This window comes from Podarcis bocagei, assembly GCF_964188305.1.
Source record: "Podarcis bocagei genome assembly, chromosome: 1".
NCBI classification, from domain to species: Eukaryota; Metazoa; Chordata; class Lepidosauria; order Squamata; family Lacertidae; genus Podarcis; species Podarcis bocagei.
The window spans coordinates 45,407,639-45,423,159 of record NC_138125.1 but is presented as its reverse complement, the minus strand read 5'-3'; the positions used below and the strand labels follow the sequence as shown (position 1 = coordinate 45,423,159).

The 15,521-nt window shown below is 47.0% G+C and overlaps 1 protein-coding gene across 2 annotated transcripts in view; it reads right to left on the bottom strand.

The window, feature by feature from the left end:
* TYRO3 (TYRO3 protein tyrosine kinase) overlaps positions 1-14,665 on the bottom strand; it is a 66,637-nt gene extending 51,972 nt beyond the window's left edge. Inside the window, exons 1-2 of one of the 2 annotated variants that reach the window (XM_081208179.1) lie at positions 13,804-14,665; positions 4,510-4,717 (exon numbers count right to left, since the gene is read on the bottom strand). In XM_081208179.1, coding sequence (XP_081064305.1) covers positions 4,510-4,717; positions 13,804-13,897 — 302 coding nt within the window. In that variant the 5' untranslated portion in view covers positions 13,898-14,665. The remainder of the gene's footprint in view (positions 1-4,509; positions 4,718-13,803) is intronic. The other variant, XM_081208178.1, reaches the window with a different exon arrangement.
* Between the last annotated feature and the right edge of the window lie 856 nt (positions 14,666-15,521).

Here is a 15,521-nt window from a genome sequence, read left to right as displayed (position 1 = left end):
TCACATCTGCAACCCAGGTTTATGTCAGCTGTAGATGCCAGCAAATGAACCCAGGACTTGCTGAATGCAAAGCACAAGTGTCACCGCTGGTTTTTGGCTCTGCAAAAGGAATGCAGTTTGCCATATCCTGAGAAGCACTTGTTTTCCAGGATTCCAGAGAACATGTTAAATTGTGGCCTTACAGTGGCCCATGACTGCATCCAGCCTGAATATGCAGGGAAAGCAATAAACCATGTGGCGAGGCTTCCACATATTTGTGTGGGTACCACAAAGCAGAAGGAGCTCTTTAGAGAAGATTAGCCAATCAGTGCAAAGCATATGCCATACCACAAGTGACAGAAAATAGGTCAGGAACATAGGAAGCTGCCTTGTCCTGAGTAAGAATAATGGTCCCTCTAGTACTCTACTCTGCATATATTGTTGGGGCTACAATTCCCATCACCCCTGATCACTAGCCATGCTGGCTGGAGCTGATGGGAGACATGGAGGGCACTACGTTGTGCCTCCCCGGTCCAAATTGATTGGCAGGATTTCAAAGACGGCCTTCCCCAGCCTTACCTGGAGATGCTGGCGAACCTGCAAGCGATACTCCATCACTGAGCTACAGCCCTTTCACCAGAGACATATGATTTTGGAGACTGAGACAGAGATTGGAGGAGAGGTTACCCTTTTCAAAACGGTGAAGGGATCTTTAGCACCCACATGGGAGAAATAAGTGCTTATCTTGAAATACTGCACGAATTAATTAGCCAAGTGCCATGCAATTCCTGTTTGCAGAACGTGACTTAGCTGACTCCCTGGTTCCAGGAAGTCTAACTGTCCTCATCTTGGAAGAAAGAGTCTGCCAAGCCGCTCTAACCCTGAGACTAGAGTCTAGAAACATGCGGAGAAAGCAAATGTTTTGGTTAGACAAGAGCGAAAGGGAAGGAGCAAACATTCCCTCATCAAGGTGATGACTCAGAGCTGGAGCTCTTCATCTCTGGCCTTATTCAGCACCGCATAAACCTAAATAAATATTTCACATACTAATCTTTTCTTACAAAGTGGGAAGCAGGGTAGAGAGTAACTGAATGCATAGAATGTTGCTATGAACCAAGGGAGAAATTCTGTCCACAGTTCCTCAAGTTCAGACACATATATCAATTTATATCAGACTGAAAACAGCTTTGTACGTGACTTAGCTAACTCCCTGGTTCCAGGAAGTCTAACTGTCCTCATCTTGGAAGAAAGAGTCTGCCAAGCCGCTCTAACCCTGAGACTAGAGTCTAGAAACATGCGGAGAAAGCAAATGTTTTGGTTAGACAAGAGCGAAAGGGAAGGAGCAAACATTCCCTCATCAAGGTGATGACTCAGAGCTGGAGCTCTTCATCTCTGGCCTTATTCAGCACCGCATAAACCTAAATAAATATTTCACATACTAATCTTTTCTTACAAAGTGGGAAGCAGGGTAGAGAGTAACTGAATGCATAGAATGTTGCTATGAACCAAGGGAGAAATTCTGTCCACAGTTCCTCAAGTTCAGACACATATATCAATTTATATCAGACTGAAAACAGCTTTGTACGGCTTCAGCTTGCGATAGCCGCAGGACAAAGCCAGTCCAACCCCTACCAATTCCAGCTGTGGCAGATCATCACAGGGTGACCATATGAAACTCAAGTGATCAAGTGTCATTCTGATTGGGAAGGGACAACCAGCAGCTCCACTCTCAGCTTTTCCTGATCCGCCTATCAATTTGCTAAATCAGACATCAGTGCAACAGCCTACAGGGTATTTAATTAGGGCTGCCAGAGGTGCTATTTCAATGCTGTTTGCTGTAATGCAGCAATATATCCTCTCTCCACCCATCCCGGCTCCTTGTAAAACAAGTGTTTCCAGGAGCACATTTTCATTTCAAGGGCTCTGTTGGGAATCCAAGATTCTCAAGTAACTATTTAATTCAAAAGGCCTGGAGAGATGGATTTGGGAATAGGTAATTCTTGTATCCTTGTGGCAATTGTTGCAGTAATTACTGTACTTGCAAACAGTATCTGGAAAGATGACTGGCACTTTTCCTCTCCCACCCCCAGCCCACCTGCTGTACCTGCCCTGCCGCAACATCCTAAGCAAACTACCCTTGAATATTTTACCCTATGATAATTGGCCCAAATGCAGAACGCTTGGCTTGATCTAAATGATGGAGTAAATGTGCTGGAACATCTCTTGCGGGGATGACTAAGACTTGGTTTGTATGACACATCCTCTCCCCTCCCAACAGGATTCCGATCTAGTCTCAGAAGTCTGATTTTAATTAGGGCATCTCTTTTTAGTCAGAGACCAGGAGAGAAGGAAGGGACATGGTGGGAATAAATGAGAGCAAGGAAACTTTTAAGTACATCTCCAGTTTTGCCGCAGAGCACATTGGAACAAACAAGGTGAAAGGGGGGCTGTAAAGCTTTCCTTGTCATTTGCCTTCAGGCTAGGCCAGAAAAGGGGAAAGCTCTCAGTATCAGAAGGACAAATGCAGCATGAACATGCAATCAGTGGTGGCGGAAACAACATCTGCTGCCAATGCTGGTCTTAGAGAACCACACAGGGGAATTGAGGGAAGGGCTGTAACTCCGTGGTAGTGCACTTGCTTTGCAGAAGGTCCCTAGGATAGAAGACCTCTTCCTGAAACCCTGGACAGGTGCTGCCAGTCAGTGTAAGCAATACTTGCGGTATGTAGATGGACCAAGGTCTGATCAGTATAAGGCAACTCCCTACATCCCTAAGGAGCTTAATAGCCTCTCTGGGCCTTCCTGCCTAATGGAACTACCAAACATGAGAAAAGGTTGGGCTGGCCATTTCAGGCGCCAGTACACCTCAAGATGTCCTAGACTGAACTGGAATGGTTTTGGTTAATGGTGCATCCTCTTTGACTGCATTAGTGCTATATAATCAGGTGCAGGGAACCTTTGGCCTTCCAGATGTTGCTGAACTTTAGCTCCCATCATCCCTGTCCATTTGTCCATTGGGAGTTGTAATTCAGCAACAAGTGGGGAGGCACAGGTTCCTCACACCTGCTATATATGACTATTCACAGTAGCTGATGACATGGCGAGGCTCTGCCACTCACCTAATTGTTGGCCGGTTGCATTGCTGATGCTTACCTGGAGGTGGAGAGGTAATCTGGTGGGGGAGGAGGCTGGTGTGGTGCCGATGCAACAGTGAGTTGAACCAATCTGGTGTTCCCACTGGTAGGCTTGTACCATGCTATCCTTGCCCTTCCCCCTCTACCTCCTGGTAAGCAACAGCACTGCGACCAACCAGAGGTTATCTGAAGAGGGCTCCCCCACCATGCCACTTGCTACTGACTACTCTAGACCAAGCCCCATTGAGCAGATTGCAGTGTACATTTCCCCCCCAACAATTTGCTTTTATTCTGTAAGCCATCTTGCAAGCCTGTGAAAAATTAGAGAATGGAAACCAAACTGGTTTGGTTTGGCTCAGCTCAGCTCCTCCTTCTATAGCAAAGTTCTGCACCAGGCACAGAAAGAAATGCAATGCGAGTTTTTAAAACACTGGGTCTTAGCAAATGGACTGCACCTGCCCCTCTTCTTTATCAATTAACCTTGACTACAACAGAAGCCTTTCTTTTGCCTGAACACTCCTGTGGGAAATCAGCCCTCCTGGCCAATCTTAGGGAGGAATCTAGTCCTCTCTGCCTCCCTCCATTCCCAAGGTCCCACACACCAAAATTTTATATTGGGGTGATGAATAAAATAGGAGATGGTCATGAAGATAGTGCTGAGTAAGGCTGGGAAACAACCATTAGAAAATGTGGGGGAAGGAGCTAAACCTCATTTTGACCAATGAAAGCCTTGTTCAGACTACCTCTGGTTTCTGATATTTTTTACCAGACTGTTGCTCATTTGCCTTTATGCTTTCCTCCACAACTGGAGGGTTGGTGTAGCTGCAGCAGAACAGTTACGAGCTATGAATCAGAAAGTCTGCAGTTCGGATCTCACCTCTGCCATGAACTCAGTAGGTGGCCTTAGTAAAGGCACTCTCTCAGCCTCAGGCTTCCTATCTGAAATCTGGGAGATAATAATACTGGTGCACTTACAGAGTTACTGCTTGGATCACACTAGATCACATTTGAGCGCTTTGAGGTGCTATTCAAATACTTAGTATTATTATCAGCTACAAGAATGGGGAAAGGTCTTAGGCACACACCTGAGATTTTAAACAAGGGAAGACAAAAAGATTTGGGTGGAATTCCAAGGAGCCAACCCCATATTTTGCACAGCAAATATGTGGAATGCACTGAGCTCTGACTCCAAGTGCCATAGAGTGCAACAGTTAGGACTGGGGAGACTAGGATTCAAATGTCCATTGAACCACAAAGCTCACTAAGTGACCAGAGGTGTGTCACAAGATAAAAAAATGCAGGTGGTAGTGACGATGGTGATAATGATAATGAAGATGATGACAGTAATTAATAATGTAATATAACTTGGAAGCCCTTGTTCTGTACATCAGTCCTACCTGAGGAACCCAATCCAGTGTTCTTCATCTACCGGGATGTACACCTGGTCTACGCTCTGCACCACAGCTCCATCCTTGATCCACAGCATCTCTGGGTCTTCCATTCCCTCGAGGCTGCAATTCAGCTTCACAGGCTGTCCCTGGGACACCTTCAGTTTGACTGGCATTCCAGTAGCCTTTGTACCTGGAAGAAAGCAACCTCCCTCCTCTCCACACCCACAAAAGGGGAGCGAGGAGGTCGGGAATACAGCAAATTAGCCAAGGTTGGTGGTCCACAGTGCAACAATACATCCAGAGAACAGAACATGCAGGCACCTGAACGCCTCATCAGAGCTTTATTACATTTGCCGAATGATTATAGAATGAGAGTACAGAAATTCCAGTTAGGGAATAATGGAGGAGGTTAAATCCATGCAGGGCTTCGTTAACAACATGCCAATCTGGAGATCAGCAGGGTGAAAGCCATACAGTAGCAACCTGTCAGTGGTAGATACAGATGCAGAAGACATCCCTGCAGCTGTGCCCTGACAATGCTTTTTGAAAGTGCTATTCTCAGAACAGTAGCACAAATTCCGCCAAAAATTCTCTCTGGATTTCTGGCTGCCAGCTAATATTCATGCGCTTTTGGGAAACTGTGGCTTTTGATCTACGCCTATGAAAAGAGCTGACATTTTAGAAAGTTATTCATGGGGGGAGGGGTTGTTCGGCAAGCACTTTCTCTTTATTGCAAAAACTCCCAAGCAGTTTTGCAAACACTACGGAAGAAAAGGCTGGTGAAGAGCCTTGGCATGAAAGGAAACTAACCATTTACAGAGCATACTTTTCTCCCTTTCCTTCTTAATGTTGTGCTGTGGGATTATTTCAACCAGTAGCCAGGCAACCCCCAAACCCAGGAGGCAGTGCCAAATTTCTGATCTCATTCCCCATTTGGATGAGTGTCACCAATTCATTTGCAGGTGGTGGCGTTTCTCAGATTTCCTTTGGGGTGGAGGTGGAGGGGTTCGACGCATTCAGAATGTGCTCCAGGGCTCTCAAATGTGTTTAAGTGAGTGGGTGGAGAAAGCTATTGCGTCCACAATAAGAAAAATGTATGGAATACGTTAGCTGCATAAACACTGATGCAAGCTGTTTGAACGCTTGGGGAGAAGATGAGCATATGTGGGAAGGAAGAAAATAAGCAAGATGGTAAATAAGCTGCAAGGTAGAGGATTAAAATGTGGCTGCCAATTTCCAGAGAAGACCAGGCCTTTTGTACCATCTCTGCTGTAGGTATTAACCATTGGCAGAATAGGAAAGTGCCAGCCGTCAATTTCCTATCCAATTATTGATGGGTTTTCATCATAATAGTCTTTATTATAATAGTTTTGTCTTGAGTTTCTGCAACTACTTTGTGCAGTGCTGACTTTATTTATCAGCTTCAGCATGCCAATGGAAAGGGGGCGAGTATATAAATTCCATTAAAAATAAATAGGCAGAGGGTTGTATCCAGTGCTTTTGTTCTACTTGCACAACAGGCTTCCACTTATACAACAAAACTTTCCCCGCTTCTGCTCTCCCCTGGAGTCCCCCACACCCCCTCAAAATATGCTCCAGAGGATTGGAGGACCCTCTGGAGCAGGTTTTGGTGACACACAGGGAGAGGAAGTGGACGTTCCATGCGTGAGTGGAACTCTGTGTGTGCAGCATTGTTTATAACCCACAGCAAACAAATAAATAGTATTTACAGCATGAGAGGCAGTGATGGTTCACTCTGTTTTAACAAGTTGATTTTGGAAGTAGCAAGTACTAGATCTTCCCCAGAGTAGCCTTTTCCTCTACTGTAACATGCTGGGAGGTGTTTGTTTGTTGTTGTTTTTAATGCCTTTAGAGGCTTAGTCAAGGATCGAATTTCTATCACCTCTGCAGCCAACCATGGCATCCCATCAAGGGTATAAAAGCCCCAGGAGGGAAAATACAGATTTCAGATATCAAAATGCACATAATGGGGCTGAATCATTCTGATTTCAAGGAACACGCAAAGGTGGAGATTCATTGGTGCTTAAGTTGATGGTGAGACACTGCACATGAAGCAAACACTGTACACCAGCAACAGTACCCAACAGTCTGATGAAAGTAAATGAATGATCATGAATAGCACTTGTTTTTCTGGAGTCTTGCTAACAGGTACTTTTCTCAGGACCCAGACATGAACTCTCAACAAGAGCCTCAACTCTACCCCTCTAACTTCGGCTGCAAGGATAAGGTTCCCCAAAATGTTAAGCAAGGTAGAGGGAGTCACCAGGGAGAATAAGATCATGTCTCAAATTAGGACACAGGCTTCCTTCACCCCTCCTCTAACTCCCTCTCTGAAAGAAAGAAATGTGTATGCACAAAGCACACAGACACCCACGGTCACAGAATGTCATCAAGCCTGCAACATGGGAAAGCTGCTTGACAACCCTCCCTTACTCAACAGCGGATAGCAAGAGTATCCTGTACATGGGAGCACATTGTAAGTAGCATGTTTTATGCAGAACCCAGAAAAACTCTGATGATGCACAGGCAAAGGCAATGAAGGGCTTTGTCACATTTGTTAGCGAACACCAGACACCGCACTCTGCCTATTGTCTCTTCTGGCCAAACATCTGTGATATATTCTTCTTGATGGGACCAGAGCTTTGGCACATGGAGCAAGACAAACCCAAAGTGCAGAGTATGCAACTCCCTACAGTGGATGAGTTGAGTAACCGTCGCAGTGGTTACATTTCCCTTCCTGACAGGTGACCCTCCAAAAAACTGACATTAGAGGAATTGCCACTGATACAATGGGCAGCTAGGCTGAGGCATGCATAATGGAACTAGGTGGGTGATAGCACTCTTTCTTCTGTTTACTCAAGTAGCAATCCTCAAGGAGAACATTGTAAAGGGAACTGTTGTGTGCATCTGCTAACCATGAGTCACCCCCAGGTTCCTCCTGTTCCTCCACAGGCAACCAGGCAGCCATTCATAGTGCACGGGGGAAAGTAGGCACCCTGTTCTCAGTGTCATGCAGACCACAAGTGAAGCCCACCACAGAAATGACCAGTAGGAAGCCAACTATCCCCCTGGGGGCCTGCAACAAATTGTCCTCCTTGGGGCTCCTTTGATTTGCCAGACTGCCTGGCAGCAACGTATCAGGTGCAATAGGACACAGAATTGAAATGTGATGATGCACAAAGTTTATCTTTTCCCCCTCTGTAGGACAGCTTTCAAAGGCAGAGGAACTACATCACTCAGTACTCTACAAGTGAGGCTCCTCATTAAAAAACAGTGAACAGGGTTGGTGCCAGAGCTGAGTGGGCCCCCAGCGTAATGTTCCTCATGCCCCCTGGCAAAGCTACAGCTGCATAAGTGACTTTGACAAGTGGGTGGGTCCCTATCAGCTGACATCATGACACCAAATGATTGACAAGTGGGTTGCTCCACCTACCTGTCAAAGTCTGCCCGCAGGGGCAGGGACAGAGATGAAGGTAGCCCTCTGGGCAAAAACATTTCCCAACCCCTGCTTTGGATGTATGTTGGATTGCTGTTCTATTGACCCTACAGCAGACTGAGCATAGTACTGTAACTATCACCTAGTTACAGGTCCCAGGGGAGAGTTCAGATTACTGAATGTTCCTCTATATAGAAAACCAGCCCATGAGGGAGGAGGTTAGGCTCTCCAACACCTAATTCTCTAAGGGTGGTTCCAGATGTGTTTTCCCAGCAGTGATGTATGGAAGTGAGAGCTGGACCATAAAGAAGGCTGATTGCCGAAGAATTGATGCTTTTGAATTATGGTGCTGGAGGAGACTCTCTTGAGAGTCCCATGGACTGCAAGAAGATCAAACCTATCCATTCTTAAGGAAATCAGCCCTGAGTGCTCACTGGAAGGACAGATCCTGAAGCGGAGGCTCCAATACTTTGGCCACCTCATGAGAAGAGAAGACTCCCTGGAAAAGACCCTGATGTTGGGAAAGATGGAGGGCACAAGAAGGGGACGACAGAGGATGAGATGGTTGGACAGTGTTCTCGAAGCTACCAGCATGAGTTTGACTAAACTGTGGGAGGCAGTGGAAGACAGGAGTGCCTGGCATGCTCTGGTCCATAGGGTCACGAAGAGTCGGACACGACTAAACGACTAAACAACAACAACCTTTTCTGCAGAAAATCCAACAGGCTTAAAAAAAAATATTCTGCTTCTAATAATCCACTCATGGTACCTGAACAACCTCACATCTGAAAGCACCCTATGTCAAGTGGGATTTTTGTATGAAGGCACATTCATTTATGTGAGCTCTCAGCAGCAGTCTGAAGTGCCCAGACACAGGTTTACCACCTCAGGGAGTACTAGGCCTGCCGTGACACTGGCTTTCCAAGATGCCCCGCTAGGATGTGCCCAGGGTACCAGGACCATAGGATCCCCCTGCGTACATAACTTAATTGCATTCATATTTCTATGGCATGCTAGCAATTGCTCATACTGCTACATAAGACTGATAAAGCAATTAGGAGATTTTTTTGTTTGTGCAAGAGTAAGAACATGAAGCTAGTGTCAGGGGACCCAACTGTGGTTAGTACAGCCCACCTGCAAAAATCAGTAATGTTATTCCCTACTAGAGAACCTCTGTAGGGGAAAAGCATGTTGTTCTTTTATTGGGACTTTTATTGGATTACAAAGCCTGTTAATTCACTGGTTCCCATGCTGCACTCCTTGTAATTTTTCTCGCTTTTGTTGTTCCTGTAAACTTAGTGGAAATTGCTAAGAGCGATGAAGCTGGCAAAATAATACTTTATGTTCAGACGCAGCATTTGTTGTTGTTGGGCTAAGGAATTAATCATGCCACTAAGAAACATGATCTAACCCCTTATTATTTGATTCAACAATGACATAAATGGTGTGTGAGTGTGTGTACCATCCTCCCTCTCAGCTCTCCCTCTAACTGAATATAACAAGCCCTGCATAGCCACGCCACATACACCTAAAACACACGCATGACATGACAAGCAATCTTATGAAATGTAGGCAGCACCCTGTGGCAACAAGACTGCTCAGCTTTCAGTAATGCACTTGGCTAACAGGGTTAATAACACACAAGCATTGATATATCTGGGAGGCAACTTAAGATTTACATTCCCACCCTCAGCTGTGGTTCCAAGAAATCACAGTGCAAGTCACATTTGAAGGAGTGTACTGGGCAAAGTACAAGGAGGATGCATTTTGCACAGAGAGAAGGAATTTTTAAGGGACCAATTGGCTTTAGTCTTCTTTTGGCGCTTGATGAAAGGAAAAGGGTGAATGGTTAAGCGATAGGAAGGTTTGGAAAGAGAAGGGATTAATTTTAATATATATTGAGTGTGTACACATGCACACACACATACATATATTTTCCCAATTTCCAACCCTGATTGTTACCTAATTAAGCTCTCACGCACAGAGATAATTAAAACCTAGTCATTAACATCTCTTCACAATGTAATGATTATGGAAATCAAAAGATGTTGCTCAATTAGGAGGTGCAGCTTCGCAATTCTTACAGATTTGGACTCAAGAAGCAGTGTGGCTCTTAGCCACCTACCTTTCCTAGCCAGATGGCAGCTGCTTAGAGAATTGACAACAATTATGTAACTGTATACAATTATATTATGTAGGAAACATAATAAACATTCCTCGCAAACCGGGATGGCTTTCTCTGTTAGTTCAGCTGACAACTTGGCAGCCTGGGAAGTTAGCTGAGCTGCTCCACCTTTTGGGTCCAATGTGGGCAGAAAATCCTGCCCAACTGCAAAGTGTGTCTTGTCATGAAAGGAGGAAATGGCATGACTGGGAAAGAGACCTTCTACATTTCACCACCACCCCTGACAAACGCTCAGCAGGAAACAGTGCAGCACTGGGAACACCCTGTGAGTTGTACTTGCTTGCCAGGCCTGGTTCCTATGGGTCTCTGCCTTTAATCATCCACTGTTCCCAAGACAATTAGGGAACAGCCATCTATTTCTTTACAGAAACGATATGCTATCCAAACTTGACAACAACCCAGTGCTGCTAAGTTCTTTTGCACGGCAGCTTGTTAACTTTAATTCTCTGAGAATGCAGATTACTGCCAGAAAAGGAATCCAAAATGCATTCTTAAGGGAAGAAAATGGGAAACTGGAGAAACATGTCTGCATGGGAGAGCAATCTTTTCTCTCAGATGCCAAGTGTGCAGGACCAGAGCCCCAGGTCCTTTGTGTATACTGTAGAGGGGACCTCGGAGTTGGGGGCTCCACATCATGACCATAACATATGGGAGCTGTTTATTATGTCAATGAATATGGGCTCCATGCTAGAACCTTTGGACTATCTTGCTCCTGACATGGAGGCTCTTCATGCAAAGGGGCACATTGTACAGCATGATAGCCACCATGCATAGTCAGCAGCAGCAGCAGCAGCATTTCCTACAGGTTCTGGATAACTGCTGTAATGACTGAACTGGTCCACAACAAACCTGGAACTTGGAATGGACCATAGCCAGGGGTGCCTAACCTGTGGCTCTCTGGATGTCATAGAACTCCAACTCCCACCAGCCCTAGTCAGCATGGACAATAGTTAAAGATGATGGGAGTTGTAGTTCAACAACATATGGAGGGCCACAGGCCATTCACTCCTGCCACAGACTTTTCTCACCTTTCCATATTTTAAAGAACATTTGCAGACTCTGATTGGCTGGGAATTGTATATAATGCTGGTCAGTTTTGTTCCTGGTTATGATGCTGTCAACTTTATATCATAGGGAACTGAAAACATGGCACCATAGGGTACTGTCAATGTGGTGCCAGTGTATTAGGTTTGTCTTCCAGCCTAGCCTCTGTTGTCTTTTTACTCTCATCTACTTATGCTTGCTCAGCCAATGGACAACTTTGATTTATATTGACTCCAGCCTTCAAGCATAAGGTAAAGGTAAAGGTACCCCTGCCCGTTACGGGCCAGTCTTGACAGACTCTGGGGTTTGTGCGCCCATCTCACTCTATAGGCCGTGGGCCAGCGCTGTCCGGAGACACTTCCGGGTCACGTGGCCAGCGTGACAAAGCTGCATCTGGCGAGCCAGCGCAGCACACGGAACGCCGTTTACCTTCCCGCTGGTAAGCGGTACCTATTTATCTACTTGCACCCAGGGGTGCTTTCGAACTGCTAGGTTGGCAGGCGCTGGGACCGAGCAGCGGGAGCGCACCCCGCCGCGGGGATTCGAACCGCCGACCTTTCGATCGGCAAGCCCTAGGCGCTGAGGCTTTTACCCACAGCGCCACCCGCCACCCAGCCTTGACTCCAGCCTTCAAGCATACAAAGCACCTAAGCCTGGAAACTGATGCCTGACAGCTCCCACCTAAAACTGTCAGCTCATGGCCCAGACAGAACACGACGACACTAGACATCATTCAGGGAGAGTAACTCCTATTCCAGTAGAATAGTGGGAAAATGGATCATCACAGTTATCAAGGCTGGAGTCAGCAGGTGTCCTGGATCTGTTAATGTACCTTGCTGTGTCTTCAGATCAGGAGCTAGAAACCTGAAGACTAGCCCAGCCAAGAGCATCAGATTCACCTACAGGTGGGCTCCCGTCCTATCAAGCAACACTGAGAAACTGCACCTTGTGCCAGCATGCCACATATTCAGTTTCACTCATTAGTGCTTTATTTAGGCTAGTTCAATTCCACAGGAAGATGAATTCTCAATATAAATGTTTGGAATCCTTTCAGTTGTCTCCCCAACCGACTATGTCTATTGGAGGTGAAATCATGAGATACCTGTAGAAATGAATAACTACTTTACCTTCATGATGTATACTAACCATGTAACTCTATGTATGATTTCTCAGAAGTACCGGTGAGTTCTGACTGGGCTCACTAGGACTTACTCCCTAGTAAGAGTATTTAGGATTATGTTATGTTAAATAAAGGAGGAAATATTGCTGCAATGGAAATATTCTGCGATTGCAGCATTCACAGGAATGTCTCTTTTTATGCCATCACCAAATGGGTCACAATAGACAGAACACTGTGCATTCCCAAAATACCCTATGAATACAATGAATACTCAATGAGCACACATGGGGATTTTAAGTTTCCCAAAGTTTTTTTATCACTGGTGTGTGTGTGTATCTCACAGATATCTTGCTATAATGATGAACGCATGGTTACACAGAAAAAGGAGAAGTTACACAGAACAAGGAGGTCAATATAGAAATACAAAAATATAAGTTATTTTTATTAATTAGGTGGCAAAAGCCTTACACACATTTAAGTGCCTGCTCAATAAGCAAACCCTAATATCAAAATTTCCAGTGATTATTACGCCAGTCAAAGCAAGTGGTCTTTTAAAGACATGAATATTTCAAAACAGATGTACTCCATAGATTAGCTGCCAAAATATGGCTTCAAGGAATGTCAATCCAATCTGAGATTTTCTGACTTTCCCCTCCACCTCCAAATATGCCAGCCTCAGAGCAGTCCCCTTGGGGCCAGTAAGTGTTGCTGTGCCCTCAATCAGGACCTCTGGAAAAGTAATGAGGCGCTTAAGGCACTTAGGTGAAGAGATCATATTTCACAACAGGGGTGTGAGATCTGAAATCGTGACAGCTCCAAGACTGCATTCATTCTCTTTGGAAGAGCTGGCTTTCTGCAGATAGCAAGGGGCCCGTGGGGAAGCGAGTCAAATTCAGAAAATAGAAGAACTACAAGCTTGACTCTGCTGCAGATACTATTGATGTGCACAGCAACAAGGTGGAAAATGAAATAATAACAATACACAATCCAAATAAAGGATACTCGACAAAGAAAGTAAGGGGTGGGGAAGAGACACATTCCCCCAATTAAGTTCTGTAATTTGTTTCAGCTCAGACCAGCAACTCTGATTTAGACCAGCTCCACAACACACTGGGATGTATGGCCGCTATACTTAAGAGTGGCAGCCAGCTCTTGTTCCTAACTCTTCACGGGAGTCCCTTCCGGGAGAAAAAGTGAACTGTCAACGCGAGGGGTTTTGTTTGTTTGTCTGCTGAACCGCCTGAACAAGCCAGCAAAGGACGGGGTTGGGCGCGCGCGAGGCGGAGGGATTCCCATTTCTGGATCAAATCAAGAGGGCATTTTTAGACCAGATCCGCGCAAGAGGTCAGACCTGAGCAAGGGCTCCCACAGGGACAAAGTTGGGGTGGGAGGTGAGGAGAGGCATCCCCAACGAGTCCGGAGAGGGAGCGCGGGGAGGAGGGTAGCAACCAGCCAAGTAAGTCCATGGGGTCAGTCATGCCTTCTCCGCCTTACCTGTGACAGCCGCGACGTCCCGCAGAAGGAGAGCCCATAGTGCCGGCAGCAGCAACAGGAGTTCCCGGATCTGCATAGTCTGCTTCATCTCCATCTCTTCCACATCATCATCTTTGTCATCCTCCTCCACGCCGGGTTGCCTCCGCTCGCTTCCAAGGAAGAAATGAAACGGGGGTGGGGGGCGGGGGGAGAGGAGGCGAACGAGAAGGAGAGGCGGTTTGGGGATGTTGGGGGGAGAGCGGAATCGGGAGGGAGGGAGGGGAAGCCGCGAGGAGAGCCAAAGCGATGCCCTCAAATTCGGGAATGCGCTGGGCGCCTCCAGCAGCAGCAGGGCTGGGGGTCCCGCCGCGTCGAGGGTCTCTCCTTCCCACGCGCGCGCTCGTGAGAGAGGGACCTGGCAGGGCAAGCGAGGCAGGGGAGCCTGAGGTGGCGGCAGATTGGGGAGCCGCACCAGCGCTCGCTCCCGGCTGGCTGACCCGCCTCCTCCTCCGCTCGCTGCGCTTGTAATCCAAGATCCGCGAGCCGAGGAGTTCCCCCCCCTGCCGGCCTCGCGCGGTACGCGGAGTTCAGTCGGCGAGCAAGCGCCGCTCGCCTCGGCCGGGCTCGGAGCTCCCCCTCTCGCCGCTTCTGCTCTGCCGCCGCCGCCGCGACTTCCTTCAACAAGTCGCCTTCTTCTCCTCGCCTTCCTCCTGCTCCTTCTCCGCCTCTTCTCCTCCAGGAAATGGCGCTTTCGCGAGGCCACACGGCAGAGCCCGGCTTCTCATCGTGACATCACCGGCCTCATCATGAATATTTATCCAGCCCGTCTATTTATTGCCCTTCTCCCTCTCTGCTCCCACCCGCCTCGCCGAGTGGGAAATGGCGGGCTTCTTCTCGGGGGTGGTCGCGGCCTCTCTACGCCTTTGGAGGGAGGCGCGAGAGGGGCGCTGGAAGCGCGCGCGCCAACAACCCCCTGTTGCGCCAGCAACCCGGGGAAAGAGACGCAGTTTCGTCGCGCTGGCCAAGTCGGCCTCACCCAACATTCAGATGAATACACACATTGGTGGTTTCTAACAACGGGAAAGGAAAAGCCAGTATCAGACACCAAGCCCAGTTCTGAAATAAAGTAATACGTTTCCTCCATGCAGGAACAGCCGGGGAGGAATGTATACTGAGTATACACACGTGGCAGTTTGAAAGCATGAAGCACCCGCGTGGCTTTGGGCGAGAAATCACAGATCTAAATTCTGTCGTCCTTAGTTATTTCTTTCAAAACCTGCATGGATTTTTCGTTCTGCATTTTAAGTTTCTGGACCATGTTTAAAGGCAGCCCCACAAAGAGCACATTACAATAGTTGAGTCTTGATGGAACCAGAGCAACTAAGGAAGGGCCCATCCATACCTTGGCGTAATGAGGACTGTGAACCCCTTGTGTCCCTCTTAATTAACACCCCATCTCGCATGTGGTGCTCTCTTCCAACTACCCATGGGGCAAAAGATTCCTGCATTACAGGGGGCTGGACTAGATGCCCCACAGATGCCCCACTAGATGACCTATGGTTCAGTTGCTCTCCCACAGTTCCGATGATTCGCCATGCAATCAATGTAGTTCTCCTATTTTGATTTTCAAAGCATAGGAAATGGGTATGTAGGAATTAAAGGAGCTGCAAGGGTTTCACAACCCACATTCTAAGTGAGGTCCTTTCTCTTGATAGGGTTGAGATGGCATATCAGCTGGT